Source organism: Oncorhynchus clarkii, chromosome 33 (assembly GCF_045791955.1).
Source record: "Oncorhynchus clarkii lewisi isolate Uvic-CL-2024 chromosome 33, UVic_Ocla_1.0, whole genome shotgun sequence".
Taxonomy (NCBI): Eukaryota; Metazoa; Chordata; class Actinopteri; order Salmoniformes; family Salmonidae; genus Oncorhynchus; species Oncorhynchus clarkii.
The window spans coordinates 37,583,101-37,603,778 of record NC_092179.1 but is presented as its reverse complement, the minus strand read 5'-3'; the positions used below and the strand labels follow the sequence as shown (position 1 = coordinate 37,603,778).

At 42.7% G+C, this 20,678-nt stretch overlaps 1 protein-coding gene across 1 annotated transcript; it reads left to right on the top strand.

Annotated features, from left to right (window-relative positions):
- Positions 1 to 2,770: 2,770 nt before the first annotated feature.
- LOC139393142 (deoxyribose-phosphate aldolase-like) lies at positions 2,771 to 18,347 on the top strand. Its single transcript, XM_071141509.1, has 9 exons — positions 2,771 to 2,925; positions 3,739 to 3,836; positions 9,138 to 9,285; positions 9,841 to 9,936; positions 10,134 to 10,268; positions 11,726 to 11,854; positions 16,264 to 16,376; positions 16,837 to 16,986; positions 17,403 to 18,347. Exons 1-9 carry the CDS (start codon positions 2,895 to 2,897, stop codon positions 17,457 to 17,459), a joined length of 957 nt encoding a protein of 318 aa, XP_070997610.1. The 5' UTR covers positions 2,771 to 2,894; the 3' UTR covers positions 17,460 to 18,347.
- The last annotated feature ends 2,331 nt before the right edge of the window (positions 18,348 to 20,678 follow it).

Here is a 20,678-nt window from a genome sequence, read left to right as displayed (position 1 = left end):
CTGATAGGGAGCTGCCCTCCTATAAGGGTGAGAGGACAGAGAAGAGCTTGGACTGGGCTGAGAGGAAGCTGCCCTCCCGTAGGGGTGAGAGGACAGAGAAGAGCTTGGACTGGGCTGAGAGGGAGCTGCCTTCCCGTAGGGGTGAGAGGGCCAAGACACCTGGGGTGGCAGAACGGAAATCTCGGGCTTTGTGTCTTACATGGTTTAATATTGTCACAATCAGTGGTGTCAAATGCTGCAACATTATTCTAGATATATTTTTCTGCAGTCTTTGAGAAATAATGATCTTTTAATTTGGAAAAATTGATTGACTGGTCAATTGACATGGACTGGCTGTGTAAAACTCCAACATCGTGCTTGTACTACCATCTAGTGGCCACAGTGGAGTACTGCACAGAGAACAACAACTTTTTTTGCCAAAAGATCCCAGAACAGCCAATTCAGTCATCGAAATCTTTATAAAACATAATAATATATGTATTTTGATGAATGAAACTGTGTTATGTTTATTTTGTTAGTATGCAGACATACGTAGTTTAATGATGAGGTGCTCTGTGTTACGAACAGTGGTGTGTGTGAGTTTTGATGAGGTGTGTTGTGTTACGAACAGTGGTGTGTGTGAGTTTTGATGAGGTGCTCTGTGTTACAAACAGCGAGTCAATGGTGATGCATCTAAAACCACACACAAGTACCTCACCCCAACTAAATCACGTCCTGTCTCACTCTCTCATGCCCCAGAATCAGAACCAGACAGCAAGAAACAGAATCAGACTCAGACAGCTAGAAACAGAATCAGAACCAGACAGTTATAAACAGAAACAGACCCAGACAGTTCTAAACAGAAACAGACCCAGACAGTTATAAACAGAATCAGACCCAGACAGTTAGAAACATAATCAGACCCAGACAGTTAGAAACAGAACCAGACCCAGACAGTTATAAACAGAATCAGACCCAGACAGTTAGAAACATAATCAGACCCAGACAGTTAGAAACAGAATCAGAACCAGACAGTTAGAAACAGAATCAGAACCAGACAGTTAGAAACAGAATCAGACAATTAGAAACAGAATCAGAACCAGACAGTTAGAAACAGAATCAGAACCAGACAGTTAGAAACAGAATCAGACCCAGACAGCAAGAAACAGAATCAGACCCAGACAGCAAGAAACAGAATCAGAACCAGACAGTTAGAAACAGAATCAGAACCAGACAGTTAGAAACAGAATCAGACCCAGACAGTTATAAACAGAATCAGACCCAGACAGTTATAAACAGAATCAGACCCAGACAGTTAGAAACAGAATCAGACCCAGACAGTTAGAATCAGAACCAGACAGTTATAAACAGAACCAGACCCAGACAGTTAGAAACAGAATCAGACCCAGACAGTTAGAATCAGAACCAGACAGTTATAAACAGAATCAGAACCAGACAGTTAGAAACAGAACCAGACCCAGACAGTTAGAAACAGAATCAGACCCAGACAGTTAGAAACAGAACCAGACAGTTATAAACAGAACCAGACCCAGACAGTTAGAAACAGAATCAGACCCAGACAGTTATAAACAGAATCAGAACCAGACAGTTAGAATCAGACCCAGACAGTTAGAATCAGAACCAGACAGTTAGAAACAGAACCAGACCCAGACAGTTAGAATCAGACCCAGACAGTTAGAATCAGAACCAGACAGTTAGAAACAGAATCAGAACCAGACAGTTAGAAACAAAACCAGACCCAGACAGTTATAAACAGAAACAGAACCAGACAGCGAGAAATAGGGAGACTAAGGAACTAAGAAACTTTATACAATTTAATAGATTTTCACGAAAGACTATAAAACATCACAAGGGCTCCTAACATATGGCCGCTCCATAATATTGTGGGGCGGTGCCATGGCAACAGGGTTGGTGGTGGAATGCTTTGGGGGCCAGCACAGGACTCCAGCACTCCACTCTCAACTCACAGTTAGCACACACACACACACACACACACACACAAGCTAGCACGCATGCACGCACACGCGCACACACACACACACACACGCGCTAGCACGCATGCACACACACATGCTAGCACGCATGCACACACACACACACACACACACACACACACACACACACACACACACACACACACACACACACACACACACACACCTAGGGGCGGCAGCGTAGCCTAGTGGTTAGAGTGTAGGGGTGGCAGGGTAGCCTAGTGGTTAGAGCATTGGACTAGTAACCGGAAGGTTGCAAGTTCAAACCCCCGAGCTGATAAGGTACAAATCTGTCGTTCTGCCGCTGTTCCTAGGCCGTCATTGAAAATAAGAATTTGTTCTTAACTGACTTGCCTAGTAAAATAAAAATGCATGGTTTTGGTCAGTGTGGTAAAAAGTCTCAGCTTGTTGCATAGTATTCTGGTCATGTTCTGGCTTTGGCAACGGTTGAAGGATGTCCCGTCCTGGCAGGAACAACAACAAAGGTGGTTAGTGAGTCTTGCAATAAATGTGTACAGCATCTGGAGATCTTACATGAAGGACTAAGAAATAGCCTGGTTAAATCGATTGCTTTGATTTTTGAATATTGACACAATAAATTGAAATTGACACAGTAGATTTATTATTGACACAATAAATACAGAACAATAAATTCTTATGAAAAAAATTATATTATAATTGAAAATATGTCACTCGTCTTTTTTTAATTGATGAGGTTCCTTCAAATGTTCATCTTATGACGCCATTTCGAGCTGAACCGTGATTGGTGGATTGAGGGGGGCGGTAACTATACATTCAGGAAGAGGTCCACGGACTGTAAACTCTGCTAGGAGCTAATTAGCTTGCTAGGTGAATCTGATGGAAAAATAACTCCGTTTGGTCGTTAAATCGTCGTTAACCATGTCTGCAAGAAACCCGGGCATGCCCCTTGGTAAGACTCGCTTCTTTATTGTGGGAAATACATGTTTATCCTGAAACATTAGTCAAATCCAGTGAAATAGCTATCGATTGTGTTAGTATGTGCAGCTAGCTAGTATCAACTCTAGCTACTACCGTAGAGGGTGTGTTTTATGTTTAGGACATTCTTGATAATTAATGTTTTGACTGTGACACTTAGGCCTAACAGGAAGAGTTTGGTTTCTAACAAATGCATGTAAGAAGTAACGTTACCGCGCTCATGTATTACAATCACTGCACATTTATCCTGTCAACGTGTTAATATATATCTCTAACATTAGTTAAGTAACATACAGAGACCAGAGATACTTTGTATCGTGTCTAGTGAACACCGTAAAGATAGTAGCTAGTTAACGTTACGTGCTGAATTACTGAATGTTGGTGGTCTTGACTCATGATGTCCTGGATAATATGTTTCACACGACACTCAGTGCAGCCAGGGGGAATCACGTGACTATCAGTGGTCTGACTGTACTAAGATCCCGGACAACATTTCGATGCAGGCCTAACCATCGGTTGTTAACTACTGTAAGCCTACATGATATCCAGTAGATATCTGAACAGAATAGTGGATTCGGTGAGAAAAAAGGCCTACGTGTATATACACTTATATGGAAGCGTTGTGGACAGCGACCACATACCAACTGACGTGTTTCTTATCAACCTTCCATATTGATGGTGTTATTGTGTGTGTGTGTGTGTGTGTGTGTGTGTGTGTGTGTGTGTGTGTGTGTGTGTGTGTGTGTGTGTGTGTGTGTGTGTGTGTGTGTGTGTGTGTGTGTGTCAGACCTGGAATGGGTGTCCAAGGTGCGGGTGAACACCCAGGCAGTGCTGAAGAGAGCTCAGCAGATCCAAGGACGCAATAAGAACAAGAAACAGTGGCAGGTAGGAGGAGCTTTGGGTTTAGCTTTGGGGTTAGCTTGCGTGTGTGTTAATACCTTCATCTCCAATGTTTTCCTATACCTCTCATAAGACACAAGATGAAGTGATGCTCAGTTTGTATCCTACTATTAGAATAAGGATATGCAGTATTCACCCTACTATTAGAATAAGGATATGCAGTATTCTCAGTTTGTATCCTATTAGAATAAGGATATGCAGTATTCTCAGTTTGTATCCTATTAGAATAAGGATATGCAGTATTCTCAGTTTGTATCCTACTATTAGAATAAGGATATGCAGTATTCTCAGTTTGTAACCTACTATTAGAATAAGGATATGCAGTATTCACCGTACTATTAGAAAAAGGATATGCAGTATTCTCAGTTTGTAACCTACTATTAGAAAAAGGATATGCAGTATTCTCAGTTTGTATCCTATTAGAAAAAGGATATGCAGTATTCTCAGTTTGTATCCTACTATTAGAATAAGGATATGCAGTATTCTCAGTTTGTATCCTACTATTAGAATAAGGATATGCAGTATTCTCAGTTTGTATCCTACTATTAGAATAAGGATATGCAGTATTCTCAGTTTGTATCCTATTAGAATAAGGATATGCAGTATTCACAGTTTGTATCCTATTAGAATAAGGATATGCAGTATTCTCAGTTTGTATCCTATTAGAATAAGGATATGCAGTATTCTCAGTTTGTATCCTATTAGAATAAGGAAATGCAGTATTCTCAGTTTGTATCCTATTAGAATAAGGATATGCAGTATTCTCAGTTTGTATCCTATTAGAATAAGGATATGCAGTATTCTCAGTTTGTATCCTATTAGAAAAAGGATATGCAGTATTCTCAGTTTGTAACCTACTATTAGAAAAAGGATATGCAGTATTCTCAGTTTGTATCCTATTAGAAAAAGGATATGCAGTATTCTCAGTTTGTATCCTACTATTAGAATAAGGATATGCAGTATTCTCAGTTTGTATCCTACTATTAGAATAAGGATATGCAGTATTCTCAGTTTGTATCCTACTATTAGAATAAGGATATGCAGTATTCTCAGTTTGTATCCTACTATTAGAATAAGGATATGCAGTATTCTCAGTTTGTATCCTATTAGAATAAGGATATGCAGTATTCTCAGTTTGTATCCTATTAGAATAAGGATATGCAGTATTCTCAGTTTGTATCCTATTAGAATAAGGATATGCAGTATTCTCAGTTTGTATCCTATTAGAATAAGGATATGCAGTATTCTCAGTTTGTATCCTATTAGAATAAGGATATGCAGTATTCTCAGTTTGTATCCTATTAGAATAAGGATATGCAGTATTCTCAGTTTGTATCCTACTATTAGAATAAGGATATGCAGTATTCTCAGTTTGTATCCTATTAGAATAAGGATATGCAGTATTCTCAGTTTGTATCCTATTAGAATAAGGATATGCAGTATTCTCAGTTTGTATCCTATTAGAATAAGGATATGCAGTATTCTCAGTTTGTATCCTATTAGAATAAGGATATGCAGTATTCTCAGTTTGTATCCTATTAGAATAAGGATATGCAGTATTCTCAGTTTGTATCCTATTAGAATAAGGATATGCAGTATTCTCAGTTTGTATCCTATTAGAATAAGGATATGCAGTATTCTCAGTTTGTATCCTACTATTAGAATAAGGATATGCAGTATTCTCAGTTTGTATCCTATTAGAATAAGGATATGCAGTATTCTCAGTTTGTATCCTATTAGAATAAGGATATGCAGTATTCTCAGTTTGTATCCTATTAGAATAAGGATATGCAGTATTCTCAGTTTGTATCCTATTAGAAAAGGATATGCAGTATTCTCAGTTTGTAACCTACTATTAGAAAAAGGATATGCAGTTTTCTCAGTTTGTATCCTATTAGAAAAAGGATATGCAGTATTCTCAGTTTGTATCCTACTATTAGAATAAGGATATGCAGTATTCTCAGTTTGTATCCTACTATTAGAATAAGGATATGCAGTATTCTCAGTTTGTATCCTACTATTAGAATAAGGATATGCAGTATTCTCAGTTTGTATCCTATTAGAATAAGGATATGCAGTATTCTCAGTTTGTATCCTATTAGAATAAGGATATGCAGTATTCTCAGTTTGTATCCTATTAGAATAAGGATATGCAGTATTCTCAGTTTGTATCCTATTAGAATAAGGATATGCAGTATTCTCAGTTTGTATCCTATTAGAATAAGGATATGCAGTATTCTCAGTTTGTATCCTATTAGAATAAGGATATGCAGTATTCTCAGTTTGTATCCTATTAGAATAAGGATATGCAGTATTCTCAGTTTGTATCCTACTATTAGAATAAGGATATGCAGTATTCTCAGTTTGTATCCTACTATTAGAATAAGGATATGCAGTATTCTCAGTTTGTATCCTACTATTAGAATAAGGATATGCAGTATTCTCAGTTTGTATCCTATTAGAATAAGGATATGCAGTATTCTCAGTTTGTATCCTATTAGAATAAGGATATGCAGTATTCTCAGTTTGTATCCTATTAGAATAAGGATATGCAGTATTCTCAGTTTGTATCCTACTATTAGAATAAGGATATGCAGTATTCTCAGTTTGTATCCTATTAGAAAAGGATATGCAGTATTCTCAGTTTGTAACCTACTATTAGAATAAGGATATGCAGTATTCTCAGTTTGTAACCTACTATTAGAATAAGGATATGCAGTATTCTCAGTTTGTATCCTATTAGAATAAGGATATGCAGTATTCTCAGTTTGTATCCTATTAGAATAAGGATATGCAGTATTCTCAGTTTGTATCCTACTATTAGAATAAGGATATGCAGTATTCTCAGTTTGTATCCTACTATTAGAATAAGGATATGCAGTATTCTCAGTTTGTATCCTATTAGAATAAGGATATGCAGTATTCTCAGTTTGTATCCTACTATTAGAATAAGGATATGCAGTATTCTCAGTTTGTATCCTACTATTAGAATAAGGATATGCAGTATTCTCAGTTTGTATCCTATTAGAATAAGGATATGCAGTATTCTCAGTTTGTATCCTATTAGAATAAGGATATGCAGTATTCTCAGTTTGTATCCTATTAGAATAAGGATATGCAGTATTCTCAGTTTGTATCCTATTAGAATAAGGATATGCAGTATTCTCAGTTTGTATCCTACTATTAGAATAAGGATATGCAGTATTCTCAGTTTGTATCCTACTATTAGAATAAGGATATGCAGTATTCTCAGTTTGTATCCTATTAGAATAAGGATATGCAGTATTCTCAGTTTGTATCCTACTATTAGAATAAGGATATGCAGTATTCTCAGTTTGTATCCTACTATTAGAATAAGGATATGCAGTATTCTCAGTTTGTATCCTATTAGAATAAGGATATGCAGTATTCTCAGTTTGTATCCTACTATTAGAATAAGGATATGCAGTATTCTCAGTTTGTATCCTACTATTAGAATAAGGATATGCAGTATTCTCAGTTTGTATCCTATTAGAATAAGGATATGCAGTATTCTCAGTTTGTATCCTATTAGAATAAGGATATGCAGTATTCTCAGTTTGTATCCTATTAGAATAAGGATATGCAGTATTCTCAGTTTGTATCCTATTAGAATAAGGATATGCAGTATTCTCAGTTTGTATCCTACTATTAGAATAAGGATATGCAGTATTCTCAGTTTGTATCCTACTATTAGAATAAGGATATGCAGTATTCTCAGTTTGTATCCTACTATTAGAATAAGGATATGCAGTATTCTCAGTTTGTATCCTACTATTAGAATAAGGATATGCAGTATTCTCAGTTTGTATCCTATTAGAAAAAGGATATGCAGTATTCTCAGTTTGTATCCTATTAGAATAAGGATATGCAGTATTCTCAGTTTGTATCCTATTAGAATAAGGATATGCAGTATTCTCAGTTTGTATCCTATTAGAATAAGGATATGCAGTATTCTCAGTTTGTATCCTATTAGAATAAGGATATGCAGTATTCTCAGTTTGTATCCTATTAGAATAAGGATATGCAGTATTCTCAGTTTGTATCCTATTAGAATAAGGATATGCAGTATTCTCAGTTTGTATCCTACTATTAGAATAAGGATATGCAGTATTCTCAGTTTGTATCCTACTATTAGAATAAGGATATGCAGTATTCTCAGTTTGTATCCTATTAGAATAAGGATATGCAGTATTCTCAGTTTGTATCCTATTAGAATAAGGATATGCAGTATTCTCAGTTTGTATCCTATTAGAATAAGGATATGCAGTATTCTCAGTTTGTATCCTATTAGAATAAGGATATGCAGTATTCTCAGTTTGTATCCTACTATTAGAATAAGGATATGCAGTATTCTCAGTTTGTATCCTATTAGAAAAGGATATGCAGTATTCTCAGTTTGTAACCTACTATTAGAATAAGGATATGCAGTATTCTCAGTTTGTAACCTACTATTAGAATAAGGATATGCAGTATTCTCAGTTTGTATCCTATTAGAATAAGGATATGCAGTATTCTCAGTTTGTATCCTATTAGAATAAGGATATGCAGTATTCTCAGTTTGTATCCTATTAGAATAAGGATATGCAGTATTCTCAGTTTGTATCCTACTATTAGAATAAGGATATGCAGTATTCTCAGTTTGTATCCTACTATTAGAATAAGGATATGCAGTATTCTCAGTTTGTATCCTACTATTAGAATAAGGATATGCAGTATTCTCAGTTTGTATCCTACTATTAGAATAAGGATATGCAGTATTCTCAGTTTGTATCCTATTAGAAAAAGGATATGCAGTATTCTCAGTTTGTATCCTATTAGAATAAGGATATGCAGTATTCTCAGTTTGTATCCTACTATTAGAATAAGGATATGCAGTATTCTCAGTTTGTATCCTATTAGAATAAGGATATGCAGTATTCTCAGTTTGTATCCTACTATTAGAATAAGGATATGCAGTATTCTCAGTTTGTATCCTACTATTAGAATAAGGATATGCAGTATTCTCAGTTTGTATCCTATTAGAATAAGGATATGCAGTATTCTCAGTTTGTATCCTACTATTAGAATAAGGATATGCAGTATTCTCAGTTTGTATCCTATTAGAATAAGGATATACAGTATGTCTGGTTTTATGTGTTATCTAGTGTTGAAGTGTTGTCCACACCAACCCCTTGTATTGAGAACAAACAGTTAAACACCCCGGTATGAGTTGACATCTGGCTCTGTGTTACAATATTACCCACAATGCTCTCTGTCTATCTCCAGGCGGCGTGGCTGCTGCGGGCGGTGACCTGTATTGACCTGACGACCCTGGCCGGTGACGACACGCCCGGCAACGTCCACCGGCTGTGTATGAAGGCGACCCAGCCGGTACGCTACGACCTGCTGAAGAGCATGGACATGCAGGACAAAGGTAGTGGTGTGTCTGTCCTGTCTGTCCTGTCCTGTTCTGTCTGTCCTGTCCTGTCCTGTCTGTCCTGTCCTGTCCTGTTCTGTCTGTCTGTCCGTCCGTCTGTCCGTCCTCTCTCCCTCTCTCCTCCTCACCCTGCTCTAGAGACAGACTAGCTTTACATAGCTCTTCATAAAGCCTGTGTGTTAAATGTGATACTCCACATCCTCCTAAACATGACTGATGTTCTATACTTCATACTTGTTCTTCAATTCACAACTCATGGATTATTTACCCACTAGAGGGCGACGTGCTCCTCGTTTGGGCCACTAGAGGGCGACGTGCTCCTCGTTTGGGCCACTAGAGGGCGACGTGCTCCTCGTTTGGGCCACTTGAGGGCGACGTGCTCCTCGTTTGGGCCACTAGAGGGCGACGTGCTCCTTGTATGGGCCACTAGAGGGCGACGTGCTCCTTGTATGGGCCACTAGAGGGCGACGTGCTCTTGTGTTTCACATGGTAGGCCTATCTTTGGTGTTGGTGAAGAGTAACTATATGTTCTGGTTGTATCTGTGTATCTAGGTGTGACTACCGCAGCGGTGTGCGTGTACCCGTCTCGTGTGGCTGATGCTGTGAAGTCACTGAAAGCAGCCAACTCCAGCCTACCTGTCGCCTCAGGTAAGAGAGAGAGAGGAGGAAGTCTACCTCCGGGTCATTCTGTAGTTGGACAGTCCAGGTGTATGTTGCTTAATTATAACACAATAAACGGCTCATACAGCCGAAACATGAATGAAATAACAGAATATTGTGACATGGAAAAACGATAGATAGTGACTCAGCGACGTCTCTCTCCATCCTGCTCCTCCTCTCCTCAGTGGCGACCGGTTTCCCTGCAGGCCAGACCTCTCTGAAGACCAGGCTGGAGGAGGTCCGTATGGCTGTAGAGGATGGAGCTATGGAGATAGATATAGTCATTAACAGGACTCTGGCCCTCACTGGACAGTGGGAAGGTGTGGTATATATTATTATAGACACTCACCGGACACTTTATTAGGTACATCCTGCTAGGTCCGGTGTCAGACCACCCTTTAGTTCCCAGAACAGCCTGTAAACATACAGTCAGTCAACATGAACATGTAAACATACAGTCAGTCAGTCAACATGAACATGTAAACATAGTCAGTCAGTCAGTCAACATGAACATGTAAACATACAGTCAGTCAGTCAACATGAACATGTAAACATAGTCAGTCAACGTGAACATGTAAACATACAGTCAGTCAACATAAACATGTAAACATACAGTCAGTCAACATGAATATGTAAACATACAGTCAGTCAACATGAACATGTAAACATACAGTCAGTCAACGTGAACATGTAAACATACAGTCAGTCAACGTGAACATGTAAACATACAGTCAGTCAACGTGAACATGTAAACATACAGTCAGTCAACGTAAACATGTAAACATACAGTCAGTCAACATGAACATGTAAACATACAGTCAGTCAACGTGAACATGTAAACATACAGTCAGTCAACATGAACATGTAAACATACAGTCAGTCAACATAAACATGTAAACATACAGTCAGTCAACGTGAACATGTAAACATACAGTCAGTCAACGTGAACATGTAAACATACAAGTCAGTCAACATGAACATGTAAACATACAGTCAGTCAACATAAACATGTAAACATACAATCAGTCAACATGAATATGTAAACATATACTGTCGCTCAACATTTTGGGGTCACTTAGAAATGTCCTTTTTTTCCCCATTAAAATGACATTAAATTGATCAGAAATACGTTGTAGACATTGTTAATGTTGTAAATGACTATTGTAGCTGGAAACGGCTGATTGAACTATGATGTTGCTATGGCAGTATGAGCTATGATGTTGCTATGGCAGTATGTGCTATGATGTTGCTATGGCAGTATGAACTATGATGTTGCTATGGCAGTATGAGCTATGGTGTTGCAATGGCAGTATGAACTATGATGTTGCTATGGTGTTGCTATGGCAGTATGAACTATGATGTTGCTATGGCAGTATGAACTATGCTGTTGCTATGGCAGTATGTGCTATGATGTTGCTATGGCAGTATGAGCTATGATGTTGCTATGGCAGTATGAGCTATGGTGTTGCTGTGGCAGTATGAGCTATGATGTTGCTATGGCAGTATGAGCTATGATGTTGCTATGGCAGTATGAGCTATGTTGTTGCTATGGCAGTATGAGCTATGGTGTTGCTATGGCAGTATGAGCTATGGTGTTGCTATGGCAGTATGAGCTATGGTGTTGCTATGGCAGTATGAGCTATGGTGTTGCTATGACAGTATGAACTATGGTGTTGCTATGGCAGTATGAACTATGGTGTTGCTATGACAGTGAAGGTGTGTGGTGGAGTGTCTCCTCAATAATGTGTCCATTTTTAAATCCCCTCTGTCTCCTCAGCCATGTATGAGGAGGTGTGTCAGTTCAGAGAGGCCTGTGGGGAGGCTCACATGAAGTCCATCCTGGCTATAGGAGAGCTGGGGACCTACACCAATGTCTACAAGGCTAGTCTGGTGGCTATGATGGCTGGTGAGTGTTCTCTCTCATACACACACACACACGTACACACAGGGCTGGTGTTATATACACTTGGGATCCAACTCGCATTTCTCTCTCGTTGACGAATGATTTGTGAAAATCCGAGTTGAATGCGCTCATCTCTCCTGTGAATCAGGCCCAGTGATATTGTTTTTACAAATGGTGCAGTTTGTCGTGTTCTCCTGTGGGGGGCGCTGTTGTTCAGGCTGTATTCTCTGTCTCTGTGCTTAGCTAACCTGATGAACACTCTCTCTCTCTCTTTTTCTCTCGCACACACACACACACACACACACACACATTTAGCTACCCGTCACATAACAAGCCTGATTACTGTACCAAATTGTCAGCCGGTCCGATAGAGATCATTATTAAAATACATTGCTTTTGTCTCAGTGCTTGCTCCTTAATCTCCCCTTGTTCTATAAATTGCGTATGAGATTCCAGAAATTGAATGATAATTTTTGCCTATTAATCTATGACGGCGGCTATTTTACTCCGCCACACACGCACACACACGCACACACACACACACACGCTCTGCCTGCTTGCCCACGCTAGCCAAATGAAACGAGCGTCATTACCGCCATCCTCGTTTAATAACCTCTATCAATTATCAGCTCATTAACATCCCCCATAACCAATGTACAGAATTACTCCTCCGTCTTGGGGGGGGGTGAGGAGAGCGAGAGGGAAAGATGGTGAGAGAGGGGGGGTTATGAGGGAGAGAGGGGGGGTTATGAGGGAGAGAGGGAAAGATGGTGAGAGAGTGGGGGGTTATGGGGGAGAGGGGGAAAGATTTTGAGAGAGGGAGGGTTATGGGGGAGAGGGGGATAGATGGTGAGAGAGTGGGGGGTTATGAGGGAGAGGGGGATAGAGAGTGGGGGTTATGTGGGAGAGGGGGATAGATGGTGAGAGAGTGGGGGGGTTATGAGGGAGAGAGGGGGGGTTATGAGGGAGAGAGGGGGGGTTATGAGGGAGAGAGGGGGGGGTTATGAGGGACAGAGAGAGGGGGGGTTATGAGGGAGAGGGGGATAGATGGTGAGAGAGTGGGGGGTTATGAGGGAGAGGGGGATAGAGAGTGGGGGTTATGTGGGAGAGGGGGATAGATGGTGAGAGAGTGGGGGGGTTATGAGGGAGAGAGGGGGGGTTATGAGGGAGAGGGGGGGGGTTATGAGGGAGAGAGGGGGGGGGTTATGAGGGAGAAGGGGGGTTATGAGGGACAGAGAGAGGGGGGGTTATGAGGGAGAGGGGGGGGTTATGAGGGAGAGAGAAAGAGGGGGTTATGAGGGAGAGGGAGAAAGAGGGGAAATAAAGAAACTCTGACTGTAAAAATACATAGTACATATCTGTAAAGGGTTCATCAGTGTAGTAATGAGCTGTCGTTAGAGACTAGGAGGGAGGAGGAAGACGGGATGGGGGGGAAAGAAGGAGGGCAGAATAGAGGAATGATGCTTTTTACCAGGGTTTGTGGTTCATCTATTAAAAGCCTGTCATTTCATCTTCTATTTTTATCCAGAAAGCTGATAAGACATAATTGTCTCAGAAGGAAAGGAAGGGGATAAATGTAGGGATGGAAGGGAGGGAAGGGGATAAATGAAGGGTTATATTGATGAGGCAGGCAGCACACACCCTCTGTTAGCTCTGTCACAGTGTCACAGACACCATATGTTCTCCTCTGGCTCTGGAGGCCCTGGGAGCAGAGCGGCCCTCACTGGAGGCCCTGGGAGCAGAGCGGCCCTCACTGGAGGCCCTGGGAGCAGAGCGGCCCTCACGGGAGACCCTGGGAGCAGAGCGGCCCTCACTGGAGGCCCTGGGAGCAGAGCGGCCCTCACTGTAATGTCTCTGGAGACCCTGGGAGCAGAGCGGCCCTCACTGGAGGCCCTGGGAGCAGAGCGGCCCTCTCTGGAGACCCTGGGAGCAGAGCGGCCCTCTCTGGAGACCCTGGGAGCAGAGCGTCCTCACTGTAATGTCTCTGGAGACCCTGGGAGCAGAGCGGCCCTCACTGTAATGTCTCTGGAGACCCTGGGAGCAGAGTGGCCCTCTCTGGAGACCCTGGGAGCAAAGCTGCCCTCACTGTAATGTCTCTGGAGACCCTGGGAGCAGAGCGGCCCTCTCTGGAGACCCTGGGAGCAGAGCGTCCCTCTCTGGAGCCCCTGGGAGCAGAGCAGCCCTCACTGTAATGTCTCTGGAGACCCTGGGAGCAGAGCTGCCCTCACTGTAATGTCTCTGGAGACCCTGGGAGCAGAGCGGCCCTCTCTGGAGACCCTGGGGGCAGAGCGGCCCTCTCTGGAGCCCCTGGGAGCAGAGCGGCCCTCTCTGGAGCCCCTGGGAGCAGAGCGGCCCTCTCTGGAGCCCCTGGGAGCAGAGCGGCCCTCTCTGGAGACCCTGGGAGCAGAGCGGCCCTCTCTGGAGACCCTGGGAGCAGAGCGGCCCTCTCTGGAGACCCTGGGAGCAGAGCGGCCCTCTCTGGATCCCCTGGGAGCAGAGCGGCCCTCTCTGGAGCCCCTGGGAGCAGAGCGGCCCTCTCTGGAGCCCCTGGGAGCAGAGCGGCCCTCTCTGGAGCCCCTGGGAGTAGAGCGGCCCTCTCTGGAGCCCCTGGGAGCAGAGCGGCCCTCAGTATATTATCCTGTTTCAGAGATACTTTAGAACTAGCTGTGCCTCTTATACTGTAGTAGTATCATATTGTTGTTTTTTTGTCCAGTCTGATGACATCTCTACATTGCCTATATTTATTCAAACAAAATGTATTTCTAGAATTTATAGAATGTTTAAATGTTTGTACTGTATTGTAGGTCATCTGTATGTCTAGTTTCCTATTTCTATAGCTCATTCTGCTCGGATGGGATCTTTTTGGAATTGTAGAAAGTTGAAAAGCTGAGTAGATTCCATATTGACGTCTAGAAGGAACTGTAATGGTGACAATAACACAACATTTCTAACAGATCGTTATGTCGCATGTTAATTCACTGCATTCGGAAAGTATTCAGACCCCCTGACTTTTCCCCCACATTGTGTTACGTTACAGCCTTTACATTTTGTCCCCTCATCAATCTACACACACTACCCCATAATGACATCACATGACCCCGTAATGACATCACAAGACCCCGTAATGACATCACAAGACCCCGTAATGACATCACAAGACCCCGTAATGACATCACAAGACCCCGTAATGACATCACCAGACCCCGTAATGACATCACAAGACTCTGTAATGACATCACAAGACATCACAAGACCCCGTAATGACATCACAAGACCCCGTAATGACATCACAAGACTCCGTAATGACATCACAAGACTCCGTAATGACATCACAAGACATCACAAGACCCCATAATGACATCACAAGACCCCGTAATGACATCACAAGACCCCGTAGTGACATCACAAGACCCCATAGTGACATCACAAGACCCCGTAATGACATCACAAGACCCCATAATGACATCACAAGACCCCGTAATGACATCACAAGACTCCGTAATGACATCACCAGACTCTGTAATGACATCACAAGACATCACAAGACCCCGTAATGACATCACAAGACCCCGTAATGACATTACAAGACCCCATAATGACATCACAAGACCCCGTAATGACATCACAAGACCCCGTAATGACATCACAAGACCCCGTAATGACATCACAAGACCCCATAATGACATCACAAGACCCCATAATGACATCACAAGACCCCGTAATGACATCACAAGACCCGTAATGACATCACCAGACTCTGTAATGACATCACAAGACCCCGTAATGACATCACAAGACCCCGTAATGACATCACAAGACCCCATAATGACATCACAAGACCCCGTAATGACATCACAAGACCCCGTAATGACATCACAAGACCCCGTAATGACAAAGCAAAAACAGGTTTGTAGAATTCTTTGCAGGAAAACAAAATGTAATATCACATTTACATAAGTATTCAGACCCTTTACTCAGTACTTTGTTGAAACATCTTTGCCAGTGATTACAGCCTTGATTCTTCATGGGTTTGACGCTACAAGCTTGGCACACCTGCATTTGGGGAGTTTCTCCCATTCTTCTCTGCAGATCCTCTCCAGTTCTGTCCGGTTGGATGGTGAGCGTTGCTGCACAGATATTTTCATGTCTCTCCAGAGATATTTGATCAGGTATCTAGTCTGGGATCTGGCTGGGCCAGCAAACATTTCTAAAAAAAACGTTTCGCTTTGTCATTACGGGGTTACTGTGTGAAGGTTGATGAGGATTTTGGTTTTTTTACATTTAACATAACGAAATGCGTAAAAAGTCCAGGGTTCTGGATACTTCCCCAAATGCTCTGTACATTAAGGTCCGTTGATGGAATGAAGTCGTCTTTTTTAACAATGTCTGTGTGTCTGTTTGTGTTACAACAGGGTCGGACTTCATCAAGACGTCAACAGGGAAGGAGTCTGTCAACGCTACCTACCCTGTCGCCATAGTGATGGTCAGAGCCATCCGGGACTACTTCCTGAAGACTGGACATAAGGTATGGCTCTTAGTGTGTGTGTGTGTGTGTGTGTGTGTGTGTGTGTGTGTGTGTGTGTGTGTGTGTGTGTGTGTGTGTGTTAACGTTCAGTAGCATGGTTCTCACCCTGGCAGCTGCCTTGGAGGGGCATTTGTTCTTGCTGCCTCTGGGACGACCCCTTGGTCGTTTAGGGACGGGCTCTCCAGTAGGTTCCTACGGGCAGACAGACAGTCAGTCAGACAGAAAGACATAGAGACAGTCAAACAGACAGTCAGACAGTGTGTGTGTCCGTTCAGTCAAGCTGAATTAACTCAGTTGTAATCAATGCCGTTCAACATCAGATATATGTAGTTACCTAAAAATCGATTGAAAGGAACAATGTTCCCTGTTGAATGGCCCTCCGTCCCTCGTGAAGTTGTATGGTCGCCTCTCTGACATGCAGCCGTTGTTCCTGTGTCCTGTGACTCGTACACCCCACTAGGTTGGTTTTAAGCCTGCTGGTGGGATCCGTACAGCCAAGGAGTCGTTGGTGTGGCTGACTCTGATGAAGGAAGAGCTGGGAGACGAGTGGCTGAGCCCTCGCCTCTTTAGACTGGGGGCTAGTAGCCTGCTGGCTGACATAGAAAGACAGGTACACACACACACACACACACACACACACACACACACCTTCCAACACACGTCCCATAACGTGACCGATTAGTGCTGAGCCCTCGCCTCTTTAGACTGGGGGCTAGTAGCCTGCTGGCTGACATAGAGAGACATGTACACACACACACACACACACACACACACACACACCTTCCAACACACGTCCCATAATGTGACCGATTAGTGCTGAGAGTGGAAAGGCTTGGTACTGTAGGACACCATAATGGTTTAGTTTGTCCATTAGTCATGACCTTTAACCTTATACATGTCAGTGTTCTCCTAATAACAACGGGGTCACAACGGGGTCATATTTAAATGATTTACCTGTCATCCTCTTTCATCTTCCGTTTTTATTTCCTGTTTCTCTCTTCTTCTTCTTCTCTTTTTCTCCTCCAGATCTACCATCACGTGACTGGTCGCTACGCAGCCTATCACCAGATGCCCATGGCCTGAAACCACGGTTACCATTTCCAAAGTGACCGATCCGAAACCTCACCCGAACCAGCCTATCGCTGTGCAGGTTTCTTACAGGTTACCTGGAAGATATCTCTGTTGTTGGACTTGTCAGGAATGTGTTAATTTGAGATGATGACCAGATCAGGTGAAGAAAAGAGAGAGCCTGACATTTTACTGTGTACAGTACTACTGGTATTATCTGACATTTTACTGTGTACAGTACTACTGGTATATCTGATATTTTACTGTGTACAGTACTACTGGTATATCTGATATTTTACTGTGTACAGTACTACTGGTATATCTGATATTTTACTGTGTACAGTACTACTAGTATATCTGTCATTTTACTGTGTACAGTACTACTAGTATATCTGGCGTTTTACTGTGTACAGTACTACTGGTATATCTGATATTTTACTGTGTACAGTACTACTGGTATATCTGATATTTTACTGTGTACAGTACTACTGGTATATCTGACATTTTACTGTGTACAGTACTACTGGTATATCTGATATTTTACTGTGTACAGTACTACTGGTATATCTGTCATTTTACTGTGTACCAGACATACAGTACTACTGGTACATCTGCCTCTTTGTGCCTTGAGACAGCTAGCCAGTATGGTTTCATCTAGTCCCCATCCAAACAATGTGAAACTATGACGCTGTATGAATTGAGTGTTGATGAGTCCGTCTTAATGAACCATTTTAAAATTGTAGTTGTTTTGAGAGTACTATATTATAGACGATATAAAACTCTTAATTCAGTATTTCTATTACCGTTGTCGTTGTCATGAAAGATTGCCACCCATTCTAATCATGTCTGTCTGGACATTTTGTTGGGAGATGTTGAAGTGTGATTAAAGATCATCAAACATTATGGATTGTTATTCACATGAGATGAAGTCAGGAAACTGTATTGTGCATTAGGTTCTGACAAAATGGAGATTGGTCTTTGGAGCTCTGGCCAACAGCTCTGGCCAACAGCTCTGGCCAACAGCTCTGACCAACAGCTCTGACCAACAGCTCTGGCCAACAGCTCTGATTAACAGCTCTGACCTACAGCTCTGACCTACAGCTCTGACCAACAGCTCTGACCAACAGCTCTGATTAACAGCTCTGACCAACAGCTCTGGCCAACAGCTCTGACCAACAGCTCTGATCTACAGCTCTGGCCAACAGCTCTGACCAACAGCTCTGACCAACAGCTCTGACCAACAGCTCTGTTTAACAGCTCTGATTAACAGCTCTGATTAACAGCTCTGACCAACAGCTAAAGCAGAATAACTATGTAGATTATCATCACCACTAGGAGACAGTCTAAAGCAGAATAACTATGTAGATTATCATCACCAATAGGAGACAGTCTAAAGCAGAATAACTATGTAGATTATCATCACCAATAGGAGACAGTCTAAAGCAGAATAACTATGTAGATATCATCACCACTAGGAGACAATCTAAAGCAGAATAACTATGTAGATTATCATCACCAATAGGAGACAGTCTAAAGCAGAATAACTATGTAGATTTAATCTCACCAATAGGAGACAGTCTAAAGCAGTAGTTGAATGATAGTGTGCCGGGCGATGTAAAACTCACTCGCCTGTTGTCAGACTACCGGTCCTGATACACCAGAACGTTCTGCTTCCCAGAGGTGGAACAGGTAGTCTGCCTAGAACGTTCTGCTTCCCAGAGGTGGAACAGGTAGTCTGCCTAGAACGTTCTGCTGCCCAGAGGTGGAACAGGTAGTCTGCCTAGAACGTTCTGCTTCCCAGAGGTGGAACAGGTAGTCTGCCTAGAACGTTCTGCTTCCCAGAGGTGGAACAGGTAGTCTGCCAGAACGTTCTGCTGCCCATAGGTGGAACAGGTAGTCTGCCAGAACGTTCTGCTGCCCATAGGTGGAACAGGTAGTCTGCCAGAACGTTCTGCTGCCCAGAGGTGGAACAGGTAGTCTGCCAGAACGTTCTGCTTCCCAGAGGTGGAACAGGTAGTCTGCCAGAACGTTCTGCTGCCCATAGGTGGAACAGGTAGTCTGCCAGAATGTTCTGCTGCCCATAGGTGGAACAGGTAGTCTGCCAGAACGTTCTGCTGCCCATAGGTGGAACAGGTAGTCTGCCAGAACGTTCTGCTGCCAATAGGTGGAACAGGTAGTCTGCCAGAACGTTCTGCTCCCCAGAGGTGGAACAGCGAGTCAGCCTAGAACGTTCTGCTCCCCAGAGGTGGAACAGCGAGTCAGCCTAGAACGTTCTGCTGCCCAGAGGTGGAACAGCGAGTCAGCCTAGAACGTTCTGCTCCCCAGAGGTGGAACAGGTAGTCTGCCTACGTGTGTGTGATCATTGAGAAGTGAAATAGCAGTTGGTGTGTTTGTAGTTGAACACAGATTGTGTTTCTGCCCCGTTGTGGGGACTTACATGCAGCATATCTAGGCAGCATATCGAGCAGATTGTGTTTCTGCCCCGTTGTGGGGACTTACATGCAGCATATCTAGGCAGCATATCGAGCGACTGCAGACGGAGAAGCCTTCGATAGCCTTCGATATATACTTTTGTGGATACGCTCGTTCACATCACAGCAGGGTTTATTTATTTCAACGGTTCAGAAATAGGAGAAAGACCGGCTATGTCGTTATGGTTCAGAAGAGGGTAAAGAGAGATGTGTGAAGGGAAGGGGAATGTGAGCAGACGCCACGTGTATAAAATGACAAGCTGAACGTAATCCGGATCCGAGGCTTTTGAGACAGAGGTTTCCGATGAGGCGCGGCAGGGGGGCAAACTCTCCATATCGGCAGCCAGGGCCTGTTGTGATGAATCTCCGTATCTCCAGCCAGGGCCTGTTGTGATGAATCTCTGTTGTGATTAATCTCTGTATCTCCAGCCAGGGCCTGTTGTAATGAATCTCTGTATCTCCAGCCAGGGCCTGTTGTGATGAATCTCTGTTGTGATGAATCTCTGTATCTCCAGCCAGGGCCTGTTGTGATGAGTCTCTGTATCTCCAGCCAGGGCCTGTTGTGATGAATCTCTGTTGTGATGAATCTCTGTATCTCCAGCCAGGGCCTGTTGTGATGAATCTGTATCTCCAGCCAGGGCCTGTTGTGATGAATCTCTGTATCTCCAGCCAGGGCCTGTTGTGATGAATCTCTGTATCTCCAGCCAGGGCCTGTTGTGATGAATATCTGTATCTCCAGCCAGGGCCTGTTGTGATGAATCTC